General features: G+C 44.2%; 2 protein-coding genes across 2 annotated transcripts in view; one reads left to right on the top strand and one right to left on the bottom strand.

Annotated features, from left to right (window-relative positions):
• The window catches only part of LOC307190216 (uncharacterized protein), a gene marked incomplete at its 5' end in the record, with an annotated part of 126,358 nt that overhangs the window by 1,371 nt on the left and 99,002 nt on the right, over positions 1-25,985 (bottom strand). Inside the window, 2 exons of the mRNA XM_079929272.1 lie at positions 9,456-9,500; positions 10,021-10,119. Coding sequence (XP_079785398.1) covers positions 9,486-9,500; positions 10,021-10,119 — 114 coding nt within the window. The 3' untranslated portion in view covers positions 9,456-9,485. The remainder of the gene's footprint in view (positions 1-9,455; positions 9,501-10,020; positions 10,120-25,985) is intronic.
• On the top strand, positions 19,806-25,235 carry S100A11 (S100 calcium binding protein A11). The gene is made up of 3 exons (XM_079936682.1): positions 19,806-20,142; positions 23,916-24,068; positions 24,912-25,235. Exons 1-3 carry the CDS (start codon positions 20,140-20,142, stop codon positions 25,065-25,067), a joined length of 312 nt encoding a protein of 103 aa, XP_079792808.1. The 5' UTR covers positions 19,806-20,139; the 3' UTR covers positions 25,068-25,235.

Here is a 25,985-nt window from a genome sequence, read left to right as displayed (position 1 = left end):
GTGGACTATGGAGTACGGAGATAAAGATTTGGAGGTCAACTTGTATATAAGTGCTGGTTAAAACTAGGAAACAGGACTTCCCTGGAGGTCCAGTGGTTAAGACTCCGCGCTTCCACTGCAGGGGGCAAGGGTTCACTCCCTGGTTGGGGAATTAAGATTCCTCATGCCACGCGGTGCGGCCAAAAAAAAAAAAAGGTAGTTTGCAAAATGAATTGTTAAAGCATAGTGATAATGAAAACTAGGAAACAGGGATTTCCCTGGTGGCGCAGTGGTTAAGAGTCCACACTCTCAATGTAGGGGGCCTGGGTTCGAACACTGGTCAGGGAACTAGATCCCACATGCATGCCACAACTAAGAGTTCGCATGCCACAACTAAGGAACCCTCAAGCCGCAACTAAAGGAGCCCGCCTGCCTCAACTAAGACCCAGTGCAACCAAATAAATAAATGAATATTAAAAAAACAAAAAAACTAGGAAACAGAATGAGATGCCCAGGGTTGGGGGTGGGGGATGCACAATAAGAAGAGTGGGGTGGGCGCCGAGGACAGAAGCCTGGAGAGCACCAGCGTTTAAGGGGAAAGCAAAGGAAGGGACCCCAGAAAGAGAAGCAGAAGAAACAACCATAGAGGTATATGGAGAGACAGGGATGTGAGCAATCCCAGAAGCTAGCATGTGGAGGACAGATCCACAATGTCATTCATACCCCTCACTCAGGGAGGCCACGTGAAACAAGCACAGAAATAGGCCCAGGAGATTTGGTCATTAGGAGGCCTTTTTCAAGAAGTACGTTAGAATGATGATAATAAAGCCAAATTGCAGAAGCTTGAGGAAATGAGTGGGAGCTGAGAGACAGCAGATGTTACATGAAAACTACTCACATATAGATGTATAATTAAGAAATAAGAGAGGAGAGTAGGGGCACCAGTTATTAAGCTAGTATCTGTTGGCTTCAAAACCACTCTTCTGTGCACACTTTGGGGTGTTGGAGCTGGGACTCCACTTTGCAGCTGAATCCCAGTTACCTCTGCCAATGGGGACCCTGGAGGGAAACCGGAAGAGGAGAGGAACTTACTACTCCCCCTGGCTTCTGGTTAGCTGCAGTGTCATGCCAGCTTCATTTCTTCACCCAGCAGGGCAGTTTCCCCACAAAGGAACAATGTATTCGCAACTGAGAAGCCCTGCAGGAGGAAGCTGAACTAGCTTGGGTTTTGTTCCCCAAAGGCAGTTGAATCCAGTGTGCAGTCTTTCCAACCTCACAGAACCAGCTCTGAGACCTCTGCACCAGCAAGAAGCACCCCTTCTCAGAGGCTTAAGTCTCAGTCCCCCTCCTCCAACCTTCTGATAATTCCAACCTCTCCCCTTGGAAGTTAGCCGTGGGGGTAACTGCTGGTTCCTGAAATTGCTACTTGCATATACCCTAGAGCAGTTGTCCCCAACCCCCATGCTGCAGGGTCCACGGCCTTTTAGGAACCAGGCCGCACAGCAGGAGGTGAGTGGCAGGCGGGAGAGCGAAGCTTCATCTGCCACTCCCCATTGCTCCCCATCGTTCACATTACCACCTGAACCATCCCCCACCCACCCCGTCTGTGGAAAACTTTTCTTCTACAAAACCGGTCCTTAGTGCCAAAAAGGTTGGGGACCACTTCCCTAGAGTTCTCTTTACCCTTTGTTACCTAGTTAACGAGTCTCTCTGTTAAATTCTTTCTGTTAAAATAACTGGTGTGTAGCAAACAACCCAATCAAAAAAATGGGCAGAAGAACGAAATAAACATTTCTCCAAAGAAGACATACAGATGGCCAACAGGCACATGAAAAGATGCTCAACGTCGTTAATTATTGGAGAAATGCCCATCAAAACTACAAGGTATCACCTCACACCAGTCAGAATGGCCACCATCAAAATGTTTACAAGTAATAAATGCTGGAGAGGGTGTGGAGAAAAGGGAACCCTCCTATACTGTTGGTGGGAATGTAAATTGGTACAGCCACTATGGGGAATGGTATGGAAGTGCCTTAAAAAACTAAAAATAGAGTTACCATATGACCCAGCACTCCCACTCCTGGGCATATATCCAGAAAAGATGAAAACTGATTTGAAAAGATGCATGCACCCCAATGTTCATAGCAGCACTATTTACAGTGGCCAAGACATGGAAACAACCTAAGTGTCCATTGACAGATGATTGGATAAAGAAGATGTGGTACATATACACAATGGAATATTACTCAGCCATAAAAAGAATGAAATAATGCCACTTGCAGCAACATGGATGGACCTAGAGGTTATCATACTAAGTGAAGTAAGTCAGACAGAGAAAGACAAATATCATATGATATCACTTATATGTGGAGTCTTAAAAAATGATACAAATGAACTTATTTGCGAAACAGAAACAGACTCAAAGACATAGAAAACAAACTTACGGTTACCAAAGGAGAAAGTTGGGGCGGGGAGGGGATAAATTAGGTGTTTGGGATTAACAGATACACACTACTATATATAAAATAGATAAAACAACAAGGACCTACCATATAGAACAGGGACCTATATTCAGTATCTTGTAATAACCTATAATGGAAAAGAATCTGCTGTGCACCTGAAACTAACACAATATTGTAAATCAATTGTACTTCAATTAAAAAAAATAATAGTAGCTGGTGTGTTTTTGTCTGCTGCCTGATACATAGGAAATAATGACTTTTTCTTACATTGATGAAACTAGAGTGTATTAATAGACTATGATAAAGGAGCCCCTAGAGAGAGGGATCAAAGAAACAGAAAAGAGGAGAAAACTATGGCCAAAGTCGGAGAGTATACAAAAAAGGCAGGATCAAGGGCAGGAGGGTGCTGGCCTAGAAGAGAAGGGGGGAAAGAGGTCAGGATGGGTGTGAAAGAAGACATGACTGTGTATGGCAGAAGTTGAGGAAAACTGTGCCTAAGGGCCTGTGTTTCTCCAGGAATTAGGAGGAAAGCCCCCCTGCAGAGGTGGGAGGATGAGAGATGAGAAGAAGCATCTTCAGATGTGGAGAGGTCCCTGAGGGGAATGAAGATCATTAACCAAAGACAAGTAAAGGGGCTGATAAGAACACAGGCTAAAGTGGAAAGAACAGGATCCATGACTACTTGATCTTCCCCACTGGACCCGACCACAGCTGAGCGGGTGCAGCAAAGATACGATGAGGGTCATGAGGGTCCTGTTGGACAGACAACCACTTCAAGACAGAACTGAAGGGAAATGAGACTGTCGTTGACTGAATTACTCAGGTGGTCCATGGAGTCCAGCCTGGGAGGTCAGGAAAAGAGGCATTCAACAGACAGAGAAACAAGGGGATCAGGGACTCCATTAGGTGAAAGCAGATAAGGAGGTGAGGCCCATGTCAGCTCTTATAGGACCATGGTGCCAGGCTCTGAGCTAATGACACCTGCCACCCTGGAAAGAGAACCATTTCACCTCTACATAAGTGGTTGATCTCTTCCCCAACAAAGCCTCCAGATATTGGGAGGGAAATTATGATGTCAGACAAACATTGGTTTTTGTTGTAAGCTTTTTTTTTTTTTTTTTTTTTTTTATCTGGCCGCCCCGGGTCTTAGTTGTGGCACACGGTATCCTCGTTGCCACGTGTGGGATCATTTAGCTGCCGCATGTGGGATCTTTTAGCTGCCGCATGCAGACTCCAGTTCCCTGACCAGGGATCGAACCCGGGTCCCCTGTATTAGGAGCACAGAGTCTTAACCACTGGACCACCAGGGAAGTCCCTGTAAGCTTTAAAGAAGCATACACTTTATATTTCAGGTTTCCTTTTTCAGCAGTCCCGTCTATTTGCAAAGATTTATATTTCATAACTCTTATTCTTTCTTAGAGTTCTTCTAAAGAACTAGGGAAGACTGACTGACTTTTTAAAAAGTAGAATAGGGCTTCCCTGGTGGCGCAGTGGTTGAGAGTCCGCCTGCCGATGCAGGGGACGCGGGTTCGTGCGCCGGTCCGGGAAGATCCCACATGCCACGGAGCGGCTGGGCCCGTGGGCCATGGCCGCTGAGCCTGCGCGTCTGGAGCCTGTGCTCCGTAATGGGAGAGGCCACGGCAGTGAGAGGCCCGTGTACCGCAAAAAAAAAAAAAAAAAAGTAGAATAAAACTCATTCTGTCTTGTGATTATCATATGGGTCCATTGGACCATTTTAGAAATCTAAGCTACATTTTGAGGTCTTAATGATCATATTTTTTCTCTATCATGAAACATTTCAAGATATAAGAAAACAGCAATGATGGGAACACTTCAAGAATACTGCAAGAGTGAAACAAATCATCACTGTGACAGCATCTGCAACATCCTTCAGTTTTCCTAGGAGGTACCCAAAGCATTGCATCATCTTTTAAATACAAATCTTCCAAATACAAATACATAAATGTACGGTGTTGATTTGTATTTGTTTTAGTTTTTCTTGAACACAGTTGAATAATTAGAATTTTTCATTTTCTTCGGTTAATAGCAAAGAGAAGAAAATTGGCAAAAGAACACATCTCTCAACTATCTCATGAATCAAAAGATAAATGCGAAGAGACCCATAGCAAAACTCTCTAATGACCATGGCAAAATTGATCAAACAAATGAAATCTCATACTTTGAGTCTTCAGAGGACAGTATTCTCAGTGAATTTACTCAAGCTCAGGGATCATTGCATGGGAGAGCGAGACATGGTCTCATTGAAATATTGTCACCTCGCTGATTACCAGGGTTGATTCTGCTGCTCTGCTGGCTAGCTGGGTGCAGCCTGCCCTCCTCACACCTCGGTGTCTGTCTCTCCCAAAGCTGAATGCTTGGTAGAGGAAGATGGTGTTCCCTAGTACAGAAGATCATTATTTCCTAAAGGTAATACAAGTAGCTGTGCTGCCCTCCAAATAAGCTTGCAAGAATCAGAGAGTGAGAATATGTTTCTAAGGACAAAAAGAAATATGGTATTTTCATCCAGTTAGTTATTCAACAGGAAGAACTGTTTCACTCAATATTATGCATGAACCTTAATTATCCCATTTTGCTAAAAAGACCTGTGACTTTATTCTTTCATCTCTTATAATGTTTATGCACCAAAATGTACTTGATATATTTGCCATAACAATGCTGAAGACAGGTGTGTGTAACAAGGCAACTGGGAAGAAATAGGTGATATAGAAACAAAAACATTCATTGGATTATTTGGTATTTATAAATCTAAAAATGAAAATATTTTGCAATTATGGAATAAAGATGATACACATACATATAAGCCTATATATGTGTGTGTGTGAATGTATACACACATCAAACACACACACACACAAAGTGAGTATGTGTGTGTATCTTCAAATCCAGGAAAATATGGAACAAATATGTGAGTTTGCTATATCTAAATTCTTATTATAATTTCTAATAAATTTATTTTTTACTATTTCCTTCTTCTTCTATAAATTATAAAATGATTCAAAAGATAGGTGGGTAGATAGATAGATAGATAGATAGATAGATAGATAGATAGTTAAAAAGAGTGCCTTGGACCCAGATGGTAAATGGTGATCATTATTTTTCCTGGTATACTAAGGGTGTAAGGCGTCATGCGACTCCTATAATTTGACAACTCCTTCTAGGTGAAACCTGTAATGAATTAGGTCTGTCTTCCCCACCCTCCCAACACCAGCTCTGCGACCCACAGTAACTCCAGCCCCGGCTGCTGTGCCCACGGTTGAAGCCATAGGGCTGCCACCTTCTGGGATTGTGGACAATGATGGTGGGTGGAGAGCGTGAGGTAGCATGACAGCATTTCTCTCTGGCAACTTCTGGGGCACGGCTTCCTGGCATTTTTAGAGCTCCCAAATATTTGTGACAACAGGTGGTGCTCACATCTCTAAATTACTAGAGTTCTGGCTACCAAGGTGTCCAAACTCAGGAAATTGAGTGGAACAGAGCCGGACCACCCTGAGGGCTGGGATCATTGAGCCCATAGCAGCTCTACTCAGGGACCCACCCACAAGCTCTCCAGAGAGATAAGGAAAGCTGCAACTCAGACAGTACATGTTTCTGAGTCATTTCCTGGGGAGTGGCTCTGAGCCTCTACCCTGCCCCAGGCCCCAAATCTGCATGAGCAAACATAATTTTTTCCACTCAGACCATCAAAACCACCACATTTCCTGGTCCACTGCTAGATCTCTTACTGACCAGCCTGGCTTGGAGGGGAGAGACAGAGCAGTGGGTCTTCCTCCATAGGGACGAAAATCAGGAGACAGACTAGAGACAGGGTTCCTCTCTGCTCCTGATTTGTGGGACCAGAACAGGAGGCGCAGCGGCACTCAGCCCTGCTGTGCCCAACACTCCCTCACACATTCAGTCTGTGCCTTGGTGCTCTGAACTGGCACAGGGTACGTGCTCAATAAATATTTACTGACTAAATAACCTTCCCATCCTCACATTGTGAGCCTGTTTAACCTGGTTTCTTTCGTGTTTTAAGTTTACGACTCAAAAATTCATACTGCTTTGCTCTAAAAGAGCATTTGCTTTTCTCTCTTCCTCTAAAGCGCACCCAGCAAACCACAAGGAGAGGCCACACTCTGGATAATAACTGGGAAATCATAGACCTTTCTGGCAGCAGGGGCTTGACTGAGAAACGGGAAATTCCTGTTCCTCGGGCTGACGGGTTTTTTTGCTTTGGCTCCTTATCAAGGGGTAACTAAGCAACAGAGGGGGATTTTGCCAAGTGCCGAGAGGCTCACAGTGGAGAAAAGGGAGCTCTATAGGCTGGGCTGGAAATGAGGAAAGGGTGGCTAAAGGAAGCCAACCAGAACCAAAGCAACATTCCCAGTGGGCTCCAGAAATGCCTCATATCTAGGATAAAACACAAAAATGTACCACAGCATTTAACTCCTTTGTATCCATTTGGTGTTTTATGCCTCAGTTGACTTGCTGATCCACAGACCTAAGAAGTGACTTGCTTTCTGTATCAAAAACTACTAACCTCTGAAGGACAATTTTGCAACATCTGTTAAAAATTTAAATGCTCGTATCAGGGAAACCATTGATTCCGTAATACTTCCAAGAATTTCTCCTCAGTTATACCTGTATGTGTACAGGATTTCTGGAACATTTCTTAGGGAAAAAATGAAACCATCTAACTGTCTTTCAGTAAAAGTCCACTACTAGACCTTTGATATTATACCTGTATTATAGAATGCTATGTAGTCATTAAGAAGACTAAGGTGGAAATATATGCACTGATATGAAAAGATGTCCAAAATAAATCATTAAGTGAAAACAAAGTAAGTGGTGAATGATGATATACAGTGTGACTCCATATATGTAAATCAAACAAAATAAACTCCTCAAGAAACAGATTACAGAGGGTAGTGGATCTAGAAGGAACGAGAAGCTGCTGCTTTTCACTCTAAAGCCTTCTACATTATTGGAACTTCCAATAATAAGTCTGTATTTCTTTTTCTAATAATAACAATGAGTTTTAAGAGAAAAAATTAAAATGCATATATACAGACATATATACAATGTCTAAGGAAAATATTTTATTATAAAGTGTTGAAGCACTTGATCTGACAGGTCTACAGAAGGGCTGAAATTCACTATCACAGGAGAAAAATCTAAGATATGCAGTCACTATATGCACTCACTCTTTCGTCTGTTCATTTACATATTGAAGGCCACAACTGCGTTATGTGTTAATTAAAAAAAAATAACTAAGATATGGCGTCCATCTGCAAGGAGCTTATAGTCTCAACAGGAAGAGATGTACGCGTAGATAAATAACTGCTTGCAGCAGTCAAGGACATCAGGGTACTGTGGAGACACTGGTCAGCTCTACTGGATGGGGAGTGGGTGGGAGAGGCCATCAGGATCACCTTCAGAAAGAAAGGGCTGCTCTGTTGAGTCCTAGGATGAGCAAGTATTTACAGTAAAGCCGGAGACCTAGTTCTAAAGAGTCCTCACCAATTCCTGCAACCCCTCTGGACTTCAGCTTCTTTATCTCTAATGCAATCAGCTCCAAGAATTCCAACCCATAGAAAATCATTCAAATAGACAGCTAATGAGAACCTGACTGTATAACACAGGGAACTCTACTCAATGCTCTGTGGTGACCTAAACGGGAAGGAAATCCAAAAAAGAGGAGATATATGTATATGGATAACTGATTCACTTTGCTGTACAGCAGAAGCTAACACATTGTAAAGCAACTATACTTCAATAAAAAATAAATAAATAAATAAATAAAGTGTGGCTTGTGTAGACTAAAAAAAATTTTTAAATAAATTTAGACAAAAAAAGAAAATCATTCATTCACCCAGCAAATACTTACTGAGTATCTCAGTGGTCCGAATAACAGAAACCTTGAAATAATAAAAACCCAGAGGGACCAAAGTCTTAGGGATGTCTCATCTTATAATTCAGGAAGCAACCAAAGTTACCTCCACATTTGATCAGTGGAGGAGAAAGAGGAGAGAGTCTCTCCTCTGGAATCTAGAAGTTGTTCTCTTCCTGCCAAAGGCTCAGATGTTCTACATAAGCCCAACTGTTGCCAGGTTGCAGGGCAAAAGACGTGCAGAGAACGGAAAGCCAATTCCGGGAACAGGCCACTTTAGCAGAACACTGCAAAATGCACTCAACAGAGATTCAAGTCTGCAACCGCCAATTAGCTGGTGAAGACAGTGCTTGAAGCCTGAACTTTAAGAAATTGTCAACAAACTCTTAGACTTCATAGTAGGAGCTTTGAATATCAGGAAAGGACCGATGTGGATCATATGACGGAGGCAGCAAGGCAAAGAGGAGGTACATAAAAGTTCAGGGAAATAAGCAAACCCAAGATTACAAAGTAGAAGATCAAGACAGCAATAATTCCTTTAACCACACCTACTTAAGGAGTTTAGTCAGATCCCTAAGAGACACAGAATTTGTTACCATTTAAATAACACTAGAGCATGGACTTGAGGATATGGGGAGGGGGAAGGGTAAGCTGTGACAAAGCGAGAGAGAGGCATGGACATATATACACTACCAAACGTAAGGTAGATAGCTAGTGGGAAGCAGTTGCATAGCACAGGGAGATCAGCTCGGTGCTTTGTGATCGCCTGGAGGGGTGGGATAGGGAGGATGGGAGGGAGGGAGACGCAAGAGGGAAGAGATATGGGAACATATGTATATGTATAACTGATTCATTTTGTTGTAAAGCAGAAACTAACACACCGTTGTAAGGCAATTATACTCCAATAAAGATGTGAAAAAAAAATAAAATAAAATAAAAAAAGAACAATTATAAAATACACAGAAAAAAATAATAAATAAATAACACCATATTACTCTATTACTTATATATTTATGATTGAGTTAACACTTTAAAAACAGTATATAGATTTTTCTAAAGTGTGAATTCAGTCATTCTCATCTTCAGTTAAAACAAATAAATAAGTTACTCTGGGGAATACTTACTTGAGCTGAGTGGACCCTTCTGACAGCGAGTCAAGATCCTGGTTCCTAGAATAGGCAAAATGGGTAAGAAGATGCCTTAACAAGGATTACTCCTTCCAGGGTGGGCCGTACTTTAAGTAAAAAGGGAGTAGATAGTTGTCATTGATTATTTTCCTTGGATCCTGAACATCCAAATCACAACCAGCCATCTCCTACTGCAACTTCTCAAGGGAGATGTGCAAAATCACTGCTTGTTATTATAAATCATGAACCTCCAAATCCCATATAGAAATCCCAGACAGCGAATAAGTTGAACTAAACAATAAAATTCCTTTCAGGCTTCAACTCTTTCCTCACTTTAGGCCTTGCCCTTGATACCTAACTAATCCAATGACAAAAAGAGTAAGACACCAGAGAAAGCACTGAGGAAACACAATTCTTTCCAGAGTGCACCCCTGTTCCAGCTGTCTACTGCCACATAACAAACCACCCCAAAACTTAGTGCCTCATAGAACGGCTCTCCTCTGCTTCACATGGTGTCAGTGGGGTAGCTGGAGGCTGGAGGGTCCACTTCCAAGATACGCACCTCACACGGCTGGCTGTTCAGTGCTGGCTGGTGGTTTCCCTGCACATGGGTCTGTCCATGTGGCCGCTTGGGCTTCTTCACAGCATGGTGGCTGGTTTCCTTGAGTGCGCACCCCAAGAGAGAAGCAGATAGACTCCATGTCACCTTTTAACATCAAGTCTCAGAAATCACATAGTGCCACTTCCAAAGTAGTCACCACAAGCCCACCCAGGTTCAAAGGGAGGAAACATAGATCCTACCTCCTGAGGAGGGGAGTGTGAGGGTCACATTGTAAGAAGGGCGTGTGGGAGGGCAGATAGTGTTATGGCCATTTTTGGAAAATATAATCTCCCAACACAGCTCCCCAACATCCATTCCATCCCTAAACAATTTGTCTCAGCTAATTGGGGTAATTCCATCCCTTTGGCCATCTATTCCTTCAGGGATAGGCAGGCCTAAACCGTGTGAGGTAATGGGATTTAAGAGAAGGCTGTTCAGGATTTCTGGAAAAGAAAAGCAAGTCTCTCCACCCGAGATGTGAACAAGAAAATACATGCCCTGGATGTGTCACCTATGATTATAATGGTAAAGTGGATCATGGGATAAAAAGATGAAAGAATCTCACCCCTAATGACATCCCTGAGCTGCTGAACCAATCAACCCTGCTCTTCTGCTCCGGGGGACTCCTGTTGTAAAGACAATAAATAATAACGTTATGGTTCCTTAAACTGTCTTAAGTCAATTTCCTATTATCTTCACCCAAAAGCACCCTAACTCATATATTTTCTCTCTAAAGCCTGGGAACAGAGCTGAACTAACCTGCCCACTCCTAGGCCTTCCAAGAGCTGGGGGGTGGGGATATGGGGACCAGGGAGAGGTGAATCAGAAGGAAGTCTTATTGCACAGAAATGTCAAACCGTTGAAAAAGACTGCAACGCAGACCACAAGAAACTTTAAATTCTTCATTTGTCACATAAAAGTCCTCATGCCTACTACTAACCCATCACACACTTGTCCTAGACCCAGAGTATGGGTAGTAGTAGTTTGAATGACATTTAGGGTGAGTGGGTGGTGCCCCACAAAAAAGGCATTATACTATACCTGGTCCTCAAGGAGCTGACAGTCTAACAGGAAAAAAATTGGTACATACTTAAATAGCTATAATTCAAGATAGGCTGTAATACATGCCACAAAAAAAGTGCAGATAAAAGGCTGTGGTAGATCAATGAAGAGACAGATCCTTTTTAGTTGGAAGAGATAAGTAAAAAGCTTCCTGGAGAAGGTTCTTTATGAGTTGGGTCTTTGTACAGGTAGAATTTGGACATGAGAAGATGAAGGAAAAATTTCAGATGAAAGGAAGGAAACACAAGAAAAAAAATCAGTAAGTGGGAAATTCTGGGGCTCCTAAAGACAGGAAGATATTCAAACTGTGACCTAGCACTGACCAATCAGAACAGTGGCCAGGCTATGAGGCTGGAGCAAGTCCTAGAGACCCTCACCACTCCGTGCATTAATCCTTAAGTTACTTGATTATGGGAATCACATGGCCCAGGAGAGGGACTGAGGTGGCTGGGGCTTCAGGTGAATGGCACTCAGGGATTCAGGCAAGAAGTGAGGACAGGGCTACCCTGGTGGGCAAGTGGTTAGGAATCTGCCTGCCAGTGCAGGGGACATGGGTTCAAGTCCTGGTCTGGGAAGATGCCACATGCTGCGGAGCACCTGAGCCTGTGGGCCACAACTACTGAAGCCCGTGAGCCTAGAGCCCGTGCTCTGCAACAAGAGAAGCCACCACAATGAGAAGCCCATGCACTGCAAGGAAGAGTAGCCCCCATTCGCTGCAACTAGAGAAAGCCCGCGTGCAGCAACGAAGACCCAACGCAGCCATTAATTAATTAATTAATTAATTTTAAAAAATTAGAGAGGACACTTAGCAACTGGTAGAGAAGAACTTCAATATTGTAACAACTAGTGTGGGCGAACCAGTGAGAACCGGCAGGAGGATCAACCCTGCCTACAGGCAATAGCGAAAAGTTCCCACTTGACCAGAGTTCACAGTAAATGAAAGAAAATAATGAAAAAACAGAAGCTGAGATTCGAATTTCATCTTGAATTCCAAGATGAAAAATTTGGACAAAAAATGAGCAATACAGATCCACTGAGAACACTTTGATGACACATTCAGATCACAACGGATTAGACATGGATCTGATATGGTGTGGCCTCCTCGGAGTAGAAATGTAACATACATGCAACTATTTGTTGTGGGTCATTGTGAAAGAGAAAATTTCTCAACTCTGCCTAACGACAGTTGGAGACTAAAAACAACTATGTGGAGGACTTTAATGGTTTCCAGCCACCAGCATGAAAGATGTCTAGAAGAATATGAAGGAAAATGTAGATGTGTGCAGACAATGGAGGAAAGCAGTTAACTTCCACCAGCTTGCCCAGGAACTCCATGTCTGTCCTGAAGATGCCATCACCATAGGACAAATGAGGGAATTAGTGAGGGCCAGCAATTAGGGCAGAGGCAACGGGAAGTGAAAAGACAAGGGCTTGAAGGGATAACAATAGTGACACCAAGATCTGCAAAGTAGAGCCTACAAAGCACACTTTCATTTAATCCACACAGCAATACTGCAAGTAGTAATTAACATTTGTATAACACACCACCATTTGAAGAGCCCTTTTATATTTATTTTCTCCTTTATTGCTATCACCATTTTACACAAGGAAAACTGAAGCTCAGAAGTAAAAACAGTTTATCTAGGGAGAGGGCTGGAACTCAAACTCAGGCCTTTAGATTTCTTGTCCAGCATTTACATTTACATCACAGTGGCCTCAGAGATTGACGGGTCATTCCTTAATATTGCAAATGTGGCCTCAGTGCTGTGGGCAAGCACTGCAGATTATGGGAGAAATCAAAGGCTCTCCCCTTACAGTCCTTATCTTCAAGAGGTAAATCTTCCAGCCCAGGACTTAAATGGGAAGAGCCTCAAGAGACTGAGTGTACACCTTCTGATGCAGATGACTCAGTTTCTAGAAGGAGCCCATTCCTGTTTTTTTTTTTTTTAAAAAATACTTATTTATTTATTTAATTTATTTGGTTGAGCCAGGTCTTAGTTGCAGCTCCAGGGCTCCTTAAGTTATGGCTCCAGGGCTCCTTAGTTGTGGCATGGAAACTCTTAGTTGTGGCATGCATGTGGGATTTAGTTCCCTGACCAGGGAAGGAACCTGGGCCCCCTGTACTGGGAGCGCAGTTTTATCCACTGCGCCACCAGGGAAATCCCAGCCCATTCCTGTTTTATTAATCAAATTAGATTTGGGGATCCTCAAAGGCAGGAACCATGACTTTTTTATCTTTGTACCCTCAGGCCCTAGCACAGGATCTGGTACTTAATAAATACTTGCTGAATAACTTAACTTATATAAAATTTAAAACTCTTAACAGAAAGAGCTTGCGATCCTTCCCCCAAAAAAGAAAAACAAAACAAAGAGTCAACAATTCTTGGAACAAGTATTTAACATTGTCCTGAATGTTAAATCACACAGAATTAAACCAAATACAGCCCCTACTCTGAAATCATACTATTCGTTCAATCCCATGAATGTTCACTGGGTCCTACTATGTGCAAATGGCTATGAATGACACAAAAATGAACATGACGGATCCATAATTTCAAGGAACTCACATGCTATCAGAAAAGATACATCTATTAACATAAATCCCTGTAATACACAGCAGAATATTAAAATCCCTCCCCGCAAGAAACAATTTACAAAATATTATGGAAGGAAGGGTAAATGTGGGTGGTGGAGATCAGAAAAGCTTCATGAAGGAGGAACTTCATTGAAGGAGCCATAGAATTTCATCAGAGGGAACTGAAATTAAGGATGTTTCAAAGGCAGAGAAAGCTTGGGTAACAGCAAAGAGGTAAGAAAGTACAGAGGATCTTTGAGTGATAAACAGTGGTTCCATTTGTTAAAGCATGGAGCATAGAAAGGAAAGTGGCAGATGACACGCTGAGAACCCCTGCCACAACCTGTCAGCGTCCTATACCTGTTTCACTTCAGACAGCATAACCTGCTTCACACTCTTGCTCTCCACTCCAGCTCCTCTCATCATCCCGGCTGAGCTCAGCACTGACGAGGATCACCCACCCAATGCCCCACCCTCACAGCTCTTGACCTCCCTCCTTGATGCCCACGCCACATACACTGCAGTCAGTTTGAGGCCCTTAGGCATGCTTGGATTTTGCCATCATAAGAGTTCTATCTACAAATTACTAAACTCACTGGAAGTTTGTATTATACGAATAACTTCTTAAATCCCCAGCTCTCTCCATCCCTCTTTTCCATTTAACTTGTTCTTTGATGTTATGGAGAAATTTTTTTGTGCCCACCCACCTTCCATGTCCTCACTCCTTCCTTTTTCTTCCTGTACTCAATGCCCAATCAAGTGGATTACTTTCTCACCCACATCCTCAACTCCTTCACTGCTTTATCCTTTTGTTATATCCATTCTGTAAAACCCTAAACCTATTTCACAAGCCTCTCTCTTGGATCCGGTGACTAGATTTCTAAACACACCAGAAGAAAGCCATACAGCCTCACAATCATACAATCATGTGTATTAGAGTCACTGCAAAATTATAGCTTCCTAAGCTTTTGCACCACTCAGCCATCTGAGTCAGCTCCTGTTTCCATTTCCCTCTGGGACCATAGAGAACCTCTTCAAGTCTCCTACTCAAATCCTGTGGGCTCTGTCAAGCATGTCCTTACCTCCCTCTTCGTATGCCAACAAGGGTATCAGGAAGGATACTCCTCTGCAGCCCTCCCAAGGCTATGGTCCCTCTATAGTCTCACTCCTCATTTTCCCCTCTTCCACTCTGTGGAGTAATTCATCCACCATAGCTCCTGAGACCTTGCTCTATCGTTTGTATCATCTCAACCTTGTACATGTGCCTTCCCATTCTGGTGACTCCTCCATACCCTGTGAACCCCCTCAAGGGAACACTGCAGTAAGCAGGATACTGGCTCTGCCCTCAAGTAGATTGCTGTCTAGTGAGGAAAATAACCAAGTAAACAGAAAATGACCGTAGAGTATAGTAAGAATTACAGTACAAGGAGCTATGGGGGAACGTATAGTGGATACAGGACATGCTGAATTCCTCCAGCTTTGAATTGTGGCAACACATGCGAAGTTCTGTCTACCAGAGAACCTCATTAGAGACTCGGTGCCCAAGGCTTTTACTGGAGGCTGGTCGCATACGCACACTCTCTCCAGCATGTACTGGAAAACTCCAAACTCCCAGAAGGAAAGCAGGTGCTTGGCATAAACTACATTGTTTGTACCAACAGTTTAGGCACAATGAGCCACCTTAGGCACAGTGAGGCACAGTGAGGGAACAGATGAGAACCCTCTTGAAATCCAAGTTCCCAGATGCCAGCCGAAGTCCAGCCTTGCAAGCAGGCCTTTCCAAGGACAGCAGTCTCGGGCAGCTATGCTAACTCTTTTTTTGCATAGATACCTAGCACTCTCTTAGGAGATGAGGAATGCTTAGGGAAGATGATTTCTAAGTTATAGGAAGGATGACACTATGGACTTAACTGTGTCTGTCCCAACAACAACAACAACAAAATTTGCATATGTTAAAGCCCTAATGTGACTGTATCTGGATATAGGGTCTTTAGGAGGCAATTACAGTTAAATGATTAAATGCTTAAATGTCATAAGAGTGGAGCCCTAATTCAGTAGGAATGTGGCCTTATAACAAAAGGAAGAGAGAGAACCCTCCCTCTCTCCACCATGTGAAGACTCAGCGAGAAAGCAACCATCTGCGAACCAGGAAAAGAGCCCTCATCAGGACCTGAGTCGACTAGTACCTTGATCTTGGACTTCCAGCCTCCAGAACTGTGAGAAAACAAATTTCTGTTTAAACCAGTCAGTCTGTGGGAGTTTGTTATGAGAGTCCAAGACGACTAAGATGAGAAAAAGACTATTGCAGGCAGACCAGACAGATGTGCAAAGGCCCTGAGGTGAGACAGAGATTTGAAGAGCTATAAGTAAATGTGACTGTTCCCGGTCCTATTCTCTCCTAAAGTGATTTCATTCCTCTTCCAAACCCCCCACATCTAAGCAGAGGCCAAGTTTGATTGCTTTTGCCTTCTCGGTACTTGGAAATTCCCTGCCCCACCTCCATGGCCATCTCACCTTGGTTATTGCAACAGTATCCTAATATGTTCCTTGCCTCTAGTCTGTCTCCTCTCTGGTACATTTTCTATGCTTCCCAAAAGGTGAAGTGGATCAAATCTCCTGATTTAAAATCTTCAGTGGTTCTTGATAGATAACCCTCAGATACAATCCAAATTTCCAAGCGTAGCCCTTAGTGCTCTGACCCTTACCTCTCCAGGCTCAGTCCCACAGCTCCTGGCTCACATTTACCATCACCCCATACCCAAAGCCCAGGACTACCGAACCACCTGCAAGTACTGAGAATACACATATGCTTCCCCTCTGCTTACTTTTGCACAAGCCATTACGGAAGGGTTCCTCTGAAGACACCACTCTACGTTCTAAGTATTTTACATGATTACATCTTCATCCTCACAACAACCATATGAAGTGAGTACTACTACTCTCCACTTTATAGTTGAGGAAACCAAGGCACAGAGCAGATAAATGACTTGCTGGAGCTCATACAGATAATATGTTGCAGCACTGTGCTTCACCTTGCTTCACCACTGTGCCCATCTACCTGATGAATTATTTTATTTACTTTTTTTTTTTTTACACCTGGTGGATTCTTATTCATCCTTCACTACCCAACTCAAGCACCACTCTCTCCACAACACTTTCTCTGCTCCTCCAGAGTTAACCACTCACTTCATTCCCAGCAGTATCACTGTGCCTTGGTCACACCCCTGTTATTATGGTTGGCTATTGTATCCATTTAAGATCCTGCCCAGCCCTGCACAGAGCTCAGGTTGCACATAAGAATTACCCTGCACAGTGGAAGTCCCCACATTTATTTCCTGAATAAATTGACTCATCTGTACCTCATTTTTGTCTCTTGGTATCAACTTACCAGCCCTCACTCATCCTCAGCTCCCTGCCCACTTTAGCCCTTCACTTTGACACACCATTTACCTACTTTGCCAATTCTACTTTGCGTGCCATCTTCCTGAACTCTCCCCTCCTTTAACTGAAAACCCCTTTCATCATGACCCTGGTGAGTTGTCAACACAGACAGCCCTCACTGGGCGGGGCTGATTCCCCAACCTGGTTCTGGAGAATTCATACTTATTTGATTCAGATCTTTTCTTTGGTTTCACTCAAGCTACCTCATAGGGCAGGGAAGTTATTGAAAGAATAGAGGCCTTACATGAAATCAGGAAAACTAAACAACCAGGTGCAGGGAGAACAAGAACACTATTCTGCACATTTTTTCCAAACTTCACAGCTCCTACTTATTTATGGTGTCTGCTTCTTCCTAATTTTTATTTGCCGTGACCTCATGATTCTGTCCATGCAAATGTTCAGCTTCACTTTTCTCAATGCCTAATTTGCTATGTGTTGCTAATTTCAGTTTCCCAAAAAGCTGAAGGGTCCCAGCTCATCTTTTCACGTCACGTCGTGAAACATCCACTACTATCCATTCTATGGACTAGCAGTCCTTGAGTCCAGCACTAACCTCAATCCAATCAGCTGTGACAGTGGGCACAGGGTCAAATCATGCAAAAATTCACTAATGGGGCTGGATTTTCAGCAGAGGCAATAAATGGGGTGTTTTTCCTTAAAGAGGAATGTTGTATGGGAGGTCCCATGATTCAGGTATGGAGTAATTTAGACCAATGATTCTTTACTATTTTTGATCATAGATTTTTCTGAGAAACAGATGAAAGCTCTGAAGAAGAAGTTCTCTTATGCAGAAAATTTCACATATACCTTTAGGGTATTTGTGGACCCCAGCAGCCATCCATGGAACACCCCCCAAAACACCATAGGTCTAAAGTCTATCCATAGACCACCCCAAAGGCAGGCATTAATATCGCATTTATGTTTGTATCTCTTGTACCTAGCAGTGGGCCTGGCGCATGGTAGTTTTCCAAAAATATTTTTTGAATGAATAAATTGAAGGAGTCATTCATTAATTAAGGTTAAAGAGGATTTTCAAAGCCAGATAGAAGCTAAGAAGTTTGGATTTGATATAAAAGGCATTAGAGAGCCATCTTGTTTGGTTCTTTTGTTGTGTTTCGTTTTTAAGCAGGCACTTGATCAGAGCTGTACATTAGAAAAATGTGTCTTTAACAGTCAATAGAACAGATTGGAGGGCAAGAGACCAGTTAGGAAACTGGAGGAAAGAGGGAATACAAACCTAAACTAGAACACTGGAGGTGAGAATAGAAAATATGAGGGGCAGATCCAAGAGAAAGTGTAAAAATAAAACTGATGGGGCTTCCCTGGTGGCACAGTGGTTGAGAGTCCGCCTACCAATGCAGGGGACACGGGTTCGCGCCCCGGTCCGGGAAGATCCCACATGCCGCGGAGCGGCTAGGCCCGTAAGCCATGGCCGCTGAGCCTATGCGTCCAGAGCCTGTGCTCCGCAACGCGAGAGGCCACAACAGTGAGAGGACCGCGTACCGCAAAAAAAAAAAAAAAAAACTGATGGTACTTGGCACTCGATAACATTTGGGGGTAAGAAAGGGATTTAGAGTCAAAATCTGGCTCCAAAGTTCTCAAGTCGGGAGAACAGAAGAGTGGCAATACCATTAGCAGAGGTAAGGAAGACAGAAGAGAAACAGATTTAGGGAAAACAAGTATCTCTTGAATTGAGTTTGAGGCTCAGGTGAGACTTTCAAGTGGATTCAAGAACAACTGAAAATGTGGGGCTGGCGTAGGTGAGAAGAGATGAAGGTCTGATCAGAAGTGACCAGCTGAAGCTGCAGGAGCAGAGAGGATGCCAGGAAGCAGTTTACACAATGCCCTGCAGCCCATTATCTTTCCTTTGCATCTATTCCTGTTTTTGAAGCCCTCCCAAAGCCATCTCTTTTTTTTTTTTTTTTTTTTCGGTACTCAGGCCTCTCACTGTTGTGGCCTCTCCCGCTGCGGAGCACAGGCTCCGGACGCACAGGCTCAGCGGCCATGGCTCACGGGCCCAGCCGCTCCGTGGCATGTTGGATCTTCCCGGACCGGGGCGTGAACCCGTGTCCCCTGCATCGGCAGGCGGACTCTCAACCACTGCACCACCAGGGAAGCCCAAAGCCATCATTTTATCTGATAGTCATAACAATTTTGTGAAGTAGGAAAGGAAAGGGCACCTACTTTTACAGGTAAGGAAATGCAGACTCAGAGGACTGAGGGGTTTTGCCAAACGTATTGCAACGAAGTAATTACAGATCTAGGATTAGAACCCAGAGCTTCTGATTCTTCATACAACTCCCAACTCCGTTGCCAACTGCACACAGATAAATGCCCTACTTGCAGGGTTCAGTAGTTTGCAGTAGTACTGTACCGTTGCAGTTTTTTGGGGTCTAGGGTCTTGCTTTGTTTTGTTTGTTTTTTTTAACTGTTTTCGGTTTAGAGAGAAGTCTGAGACAACGGTGCTCCAGCTGGCACAAATCACTACCATTTAGTCTGTTAACGTCTCCAGTGCGAAAGAGACAGCCCTGGTTTCTAGGGAACTTATAGCCCACACTCCACGTTGCACGTTTTTCAAAGGGACCTTTCTGCCTGTCTAACATGCATGACCAGAATGAGCTCGTGAGCTTGTACAGGGAAAAGACCCACAGACTTGGACAGACTTCCAGAAGACCGCTATGCAAAACTTTCAATTCGGAAAAGTTCAAAATCTTCAAGGTTCACGGGACAGGGGAGAGAGATTATTTAGGGCTCAGGGAGGACAATGGGTTTTGTGTGAGTTTTAAGGTGAAGCCGTATGCTTGGCAAAGAAAGGCGACGGTGACCCGTCCGGATCCGCGCGGCGGCGGACGGAGCGGAGGAGGGGTCGCGTGAGTCAGGCGGAAGCCGCGCGAGGCGGAGCCGGGTGGGGCCAGACCTGGGAGTTAGCAGACCCGGCCCGCCGCCCAGTACGCGCCTCGCCGCTCCTCGCTCGCAGCCCTGTGCTTCGTTCCTCTCCGAACATGGTAAGCCGCGCTTTTTATTTGTCTTCCTCTTGCATGAAAAGAAAAAAGCAACAGCATACCTTTCACCAGACTTGGTCTTTGATTTTTATATGGACGTGTTAGGAACCAGAGCAGGACGAATGAATCTATGGCAGGGAATTAGGAAAGAGCGGATGGAAGGAAGAAGCCCTGAATTATACCTGTAATAACAGCCTAGGGGTAGCAACGGGAGATTCTTTTGTTTTCCAGGCGAAGGTCTAGGGCTGGGATAGAGGAAATGCACTGCGAGCCGCGCCCCGCTCGGAGCCCCGCACAGGGTGAAGCCGCCCCGACCCCTCGCTCAGCCGGGACGGGGGCAGGGGTGTCCGGCCGGTGCGGGACGCCCCTCGCCGCCGCTGTCCGCGGAGCCCGGGGTACGACCTAAAGACAGGGGTTGGAATTCTGCGCGGCGACGCTAGTTATGTACAGTTCTAGAGACCAGAAAGGGAACGTTTCAGACCTAATGGTCTGACCCCTAGGGGAAATCAGAGTTTCGGTAAAAGACCGGCAAACGGCCAAGGCGCAGAGACTGAAACTGAAGCGGGTCCCAGCTAGCCGAGCGGCGCCCAGGAATGTGGGAGGAGCCCGGCGACCGGAAGCCCCCTCCTCCTTTCTTTTTCCCCCTAGCCCACCATCTTGTTAGGTGCTCACCCCGTCTCCTGTTTTTCTTCTCTCAGCTCCTGCCATCCCCATTTTGAACTCTTTTCTTTTCCATTAATACACCTCCAAAATCTGCCTCTTCCTTGGCCTCTCTTTAGTGAAGGGAGGTCTGCAAACTTCCGCCCAAGGGCCAAATCGGGGTTCTGTTCGCCCACGAGCTACGAACGGATTTTACATATTTAAATAGTTGAAAGAAAGTCAAAGGAAGAATAATACTTTGTAACACGTGAAAATTATATGAAAATCAAACTTCAGTGTTCATAAAGTTTTATTGGCGCACGACCACGCCCATTCATGAGTTTTCTGTGTGGTTGCTGCCCTGCTACAAAAGCAGAGTGACAGAGACCATATGAGCCGCACTGGCCTAAAACTTATACCATCTGGCCCTTTACAAAACACGTTTGCCAACCCCTGCTTTAGTCTGCCAGTCTGTACCCCCGACTGCGCTTTCTCCTTTCCGTGCAAAAGCGAGGAATCAATGTCCCATGGAACATAGAAAAGGCAGACCCAGCACCACCAAGTGGTAAAGACGTGGAATGACCGCCCCGGCGGAAGGTGGATGCCACCAGGGCTCCTTGGGAGGAAAGGGAGCATGTTAGTTAAGAATGAGAACTGCAATACTTGAGTTTTTTCAGGCGTTACTTTTTTTTTTTTTAACTTTCTCAAATGTTGAGTGTTTAGCATGCATTTTTTAACATTTATTTTTGTCTGCGTTGGGTCTTAGTTGCTGTGCGTGGGCTTTCTCAAGTTGTGGTGAGCGGGGGCTACTCTTTGTTGCAGTGCAAGGGCTTCTCATTGCGGTGGCTTCTCTTGTTGCAGAGCACAGGCTCTAGGTGCACGGGCTTCACTAGTTGCGGCATGCAGGCTCAGTAGTTGTGGCTCACGGGCTCTAGAGCGCAGGCTCAGTAGTTGTGGCACACGGGCTTAGTTGCTCCGGGGCATGTGGGATCTTCCCGGACCAGGGCTCAAACCTGTGTCCCCTGCATTGGCAGGCAGATTCTTCACCACTGCACCACGAGGGAAGTCCCTAGCATGCATTTTTTTAATTCTCTCACAGCACCCATTTATCACGCTGTTTTCTCCTTCCTATCATTGTTCCCATCAAATACAACTCTGAGGATGCAGTGATGGGGAGCACTGGCCTCCATCCAAGCAGGAGATCTCCTCCTTCAGCCACTGCTCGAACTTGAGCAAAGCTTTCCTGTCTCTGGGCCTCTCTGCCCCTCCAGCACTACAAATTTTGCAATTCCATTTAAGTAATTTGATAATTGTGTTTCTTTTCCTCTGGAAATTACCTCTGGGAAGAAATGCAGGGGTTTTAACTTTCTCCATGTGGCTGATAGCAACAGTTTTAAAGGGGAAAAAAAAATCTGTCAAGATTGACGTTAAGGAGAGAAAAAGGAAAAGCAGAAAGCCACTTTGAAACTGGAAAATCAAAAAGCAATCTGAATTCCGCAAAGAAAAGAGGCAGAGGACACATCTGTAGGTCTAGAAAAAGATCACAAAGCCCTTGCTCCTCAACCTGGAACCTTCTACCCTATCTGGTGTGCCCTTCCAGTCAGCCTTGTTCCTGTAATCTGACACGTTAGTAAGACTGTGAGATTGTAGTCCTGGTAAGAAAAGCTGTTGTGCAAACACATCTGTTTCTAGGCTGTGGTATTTTGTTTCTCACCAAAACTCTGAAGCTACCAACACTTTTCTAAAGAAAAAGTTCTGACAGTGTGACCATTGAGGAAGAATAGATCCCCAGAAGGGGCTTTATAGATGCTTCAGGATGCAATGAGCACCAGGCACCTGGCTAGGCAGTTAAAGCACCTGGAGAGACTGAAGGAGGGAAGGAGACTGGCAGCTGTGCAGCTAAGAGCTCAGATCAATAACAGGGCTCACATCAATCCTTAACATATTAATTATGGGGCCTGAAAGTCTCTAGCTCTGGGCTCCAGGAAGTCCATCCCAAGAACAAATTAACGGGCTAAGTGCCACATTGCGAATGTCACCATCCAATGTAGACATTGTTAATGTCCACAGAGAAAGCTTTGGAGGAAGGGTGTGGCCCTGCAAGATTTCCAGAAAGTCTGCAGTTCCCCTTCTTATCCACCAGGGGGAGCCCACGAGTTCCTCACGTCTGGGGCCCAGGCGCTGGCTGGAATGAGGGGCAGACTCGGCATGACAGAATTTCCTTGAAGACATCTGTTGTAAGGAAGGCAGAGCCCAGAACAGGATATGAAGCTTGTGCTCCTTCTAGTGCAGCCACAGCTGTGGTTCAGCTCCGTAGATGCGATGGGAGCTGTGTGAGCGGCAACCTAAGAGCCCCCATATCAACCTTCCTGGTGTGAAGTGACCAGAGAAGTTCCACCAGCCTTTTCTGTGGGAATTAGTGGCATCTGGGAATAGAAGGAGCAAAGGCCAAGGGCTGCAGAAAGCAACCTGGAGGCTGAGATTGTAGCAGTAGCTCTGCCATGTCAGTTCCCTTCTCATGCCTGTTTCCTCACGTGTAAAATTAAGGGGTTCTAACTCTCAAATACGAAAGCTGCTTTCCAACATCCAAAAAGTTCTCAGATCTCCTACCCCATACACAATAATAACTATGCTTTTAGTTTTCTTCTAGAAAATGTATGAGTCCTGGGAATTCAGTATTCCTTTAAAAAGAAATGCCATTTCACTTATCACAGTAGCCTCCATATACTCTTGGAAAATAGGGAACTTTTTAATCTATAGACAATGCTTGGTATGTATATGGATTTGTGGATATATAGTTATACATATATTTATCCACACATTCTAAAAATATCAGTAAACCCTGTCACCTCACGCTCATCTAGGCAGTCTACTGCTTTCAAACATACCAGCATGCTCCATATTTACCCTCACTAATTTTCACCTGGAATAAACATGTGAGGAGATGTGGGGAGGAAGCTCACCGAATGTGACTTTCTGTGGTTGTCTTGGGCCCCTTAGCCCCCTAAACAACGACCGAGTCTTTCAGGAAACTGCTTGACCCAAAATGAAGAGACAAGATCCTCTGGAGTTTTCCCTAGCACCCAGCTTTTGATATCTTGCCCTTGTCTGAACCCTGAATTTTTTTTTTTCCAAAGGCAAAAACATCCAGCCCTACAGAGACTGAACGGTGCATCGAGTCTCTGATTGCTGTTTTCCAAAGGCATGCTGGAAGGGACGGTAACAACAGCAAACTCTCCAAGGCGGAGTTCCTTATCTTCATGAATACAGAGCTGGGTGCCTTCACAAAGGTATTGGTCCCTGCCCCCACCCCCAGGCCACACACAGCATGAAACAAGACCCTGGGAGAATGGCTAGGTGTGAAGGACAGCAGCTGAGCCCCTAGGGCTGAGTAAACTCTGAATGACTATTAAAGGACCTTCTGTTCTCCTCTTCTTTGAATAAAGTATGTTCTAAAGATCAAAGTTATCAAACTACACTGACATAGGGAACAGTGATTTTTTTCATTTAAGGAGAGGGGCTTACAAAATGGTAAATGGAGTAATAGAAGAGTTTTCAAATTTTATTCCTCCACCCCAAAGCCTCTAGGGCAGCCGTAGAACTTTCTGTAGTGATGGAATTAATGTTCTATATATGCGCTACCTGATATGGTAGCCACTAGCAACTAAAGGACTGACTTTCTAAATTAATTAAGTAGCCATATGTAACCAGTGGATGTAAGTGTGCGTATGTGCTGGGGGCTTGGATGAGTGGAGGATGGGGCTGATTAGGCAGGGACCGCATCCTCTTTCCACCTCCAGTCACTCTGCTTTTATGTAGTTTGTATATTGGAGTTGCATGCAACACTTAGAAAAAGTTTTCCACTGTTTTTACAAAATTGAGTAACCCCTGATGGTCACAGAAAGAACCCTGGACTAGGAGCTAGAGAAGCTGGGTTCGTGTCCTAGGTCTTCCGCTTAGGCCACTCACTTCACCTGTTTGAGTCTGTTTCTGTCTCTGAAAAGTGCGAATATTAATAACCCCTACCCGGTACCTCACACTCTTGTAAGAATAAAATGTGGAAACATTTTTGAAAGCATCTTAGAAAGTACAATATAAAGGTACTAATATCATTATTATTATTATCTTTGCAGAACCAGAAGGACCCTGGTGTCCTTGACCGCATGATGAAGAAGCTGGACCTCGACTCTGATGGACAGTTAGATTTCCAAGAATTTCTTAATCTTATTGGCGGCCTGGCCCTAGCTTGCCATGACTCCTTTATTAAGTCTACCTCTTCCCGGAAGTAAATCGGAGGAGCCTTTGGGCCTGGCCTCCAGCCCCACTCCCTTTCCTTCAGCCTCCCAATTATCATCTACCCCTCACAGCCCACACATACCCTGAGCCCAGTGTACCCACCACCCCATGCAGGCCACTCCTGCTGGTAGTAATAAAACAATATTGTTTTTTAAAGCACACACTGGAGAGTCAATAAATTTGTGCAAGGGAGGGAGATGACTGGGAGGAATATAAATTAGATTGATGGAAACAGTTACCAGAAGTTGCAAAGTAAATAGTAAAAATGCATCTTGGGTGTATAAATAATCATGACTAATGATACCAACATAATCATCTAAATTACTCAGACTGATGGAGAGACATCACTTATTGTTCACTCATTAAACGTCTATACACCCCTACTACAGGCACTGTCATAGGCTTTGAAGATACAGTCAGCAAGACAGATAAGTTCCTGCCTTCACTGAGGTTACCTTCTAGTGGGGGGGGAACAAATGAATAAACAAACAAATAAACAAAGAACTATGAGTGCAAAAAGATAGTTGTTGTCTTTCTGAAAGCCAAATTGAATTCTTTTCAAAAACTTGATTAGAGAAACTCACTGAAGATAACTGTGGTTGATGTAGGTGTAGCTGAAACAACTGTAAACAAATGTGAAAAGCCTCATAAAAATCTAGAAGCATCTTTCACTCAGATTGCCTCACAAGTATCTTTAAATTCCTCCACTTAAAGGAACTGGGACTTCATCCTGGTGGTCCAGGGGCTAAGACTCCACGTTCCCAATGCAGGGGGCCCAGGTTTGATTCCTGGTCAGGAAACTAGATCCCACATGCTGCAACTAGGAGTTCACATGCCACAGCTAAAGATACTGCATGTCGCAACTTAAAAAAAAAAAAAGATCCCACATGCTGCAATGAAGATCCCTCGTG

The sequence above is a fragment of the Stenella coeruleoalba genome (genome assembly GCF_951394435.1).
Source record: "Stenella coeruleoalba genome assembly, chromosome: 1".
Classification (NCBI taxonomy): Eukaryota; Metazoa; Chordata; class Mammalia; order Artiodactyla; family Delphinidae; genus Stenella; species Stenella coeruleoalba.
The sequence above is the reverse complement of the archived record's forward strand: the minus strand, read 5'-3'. Positions and strand labels throughout refer to the sequence as shown.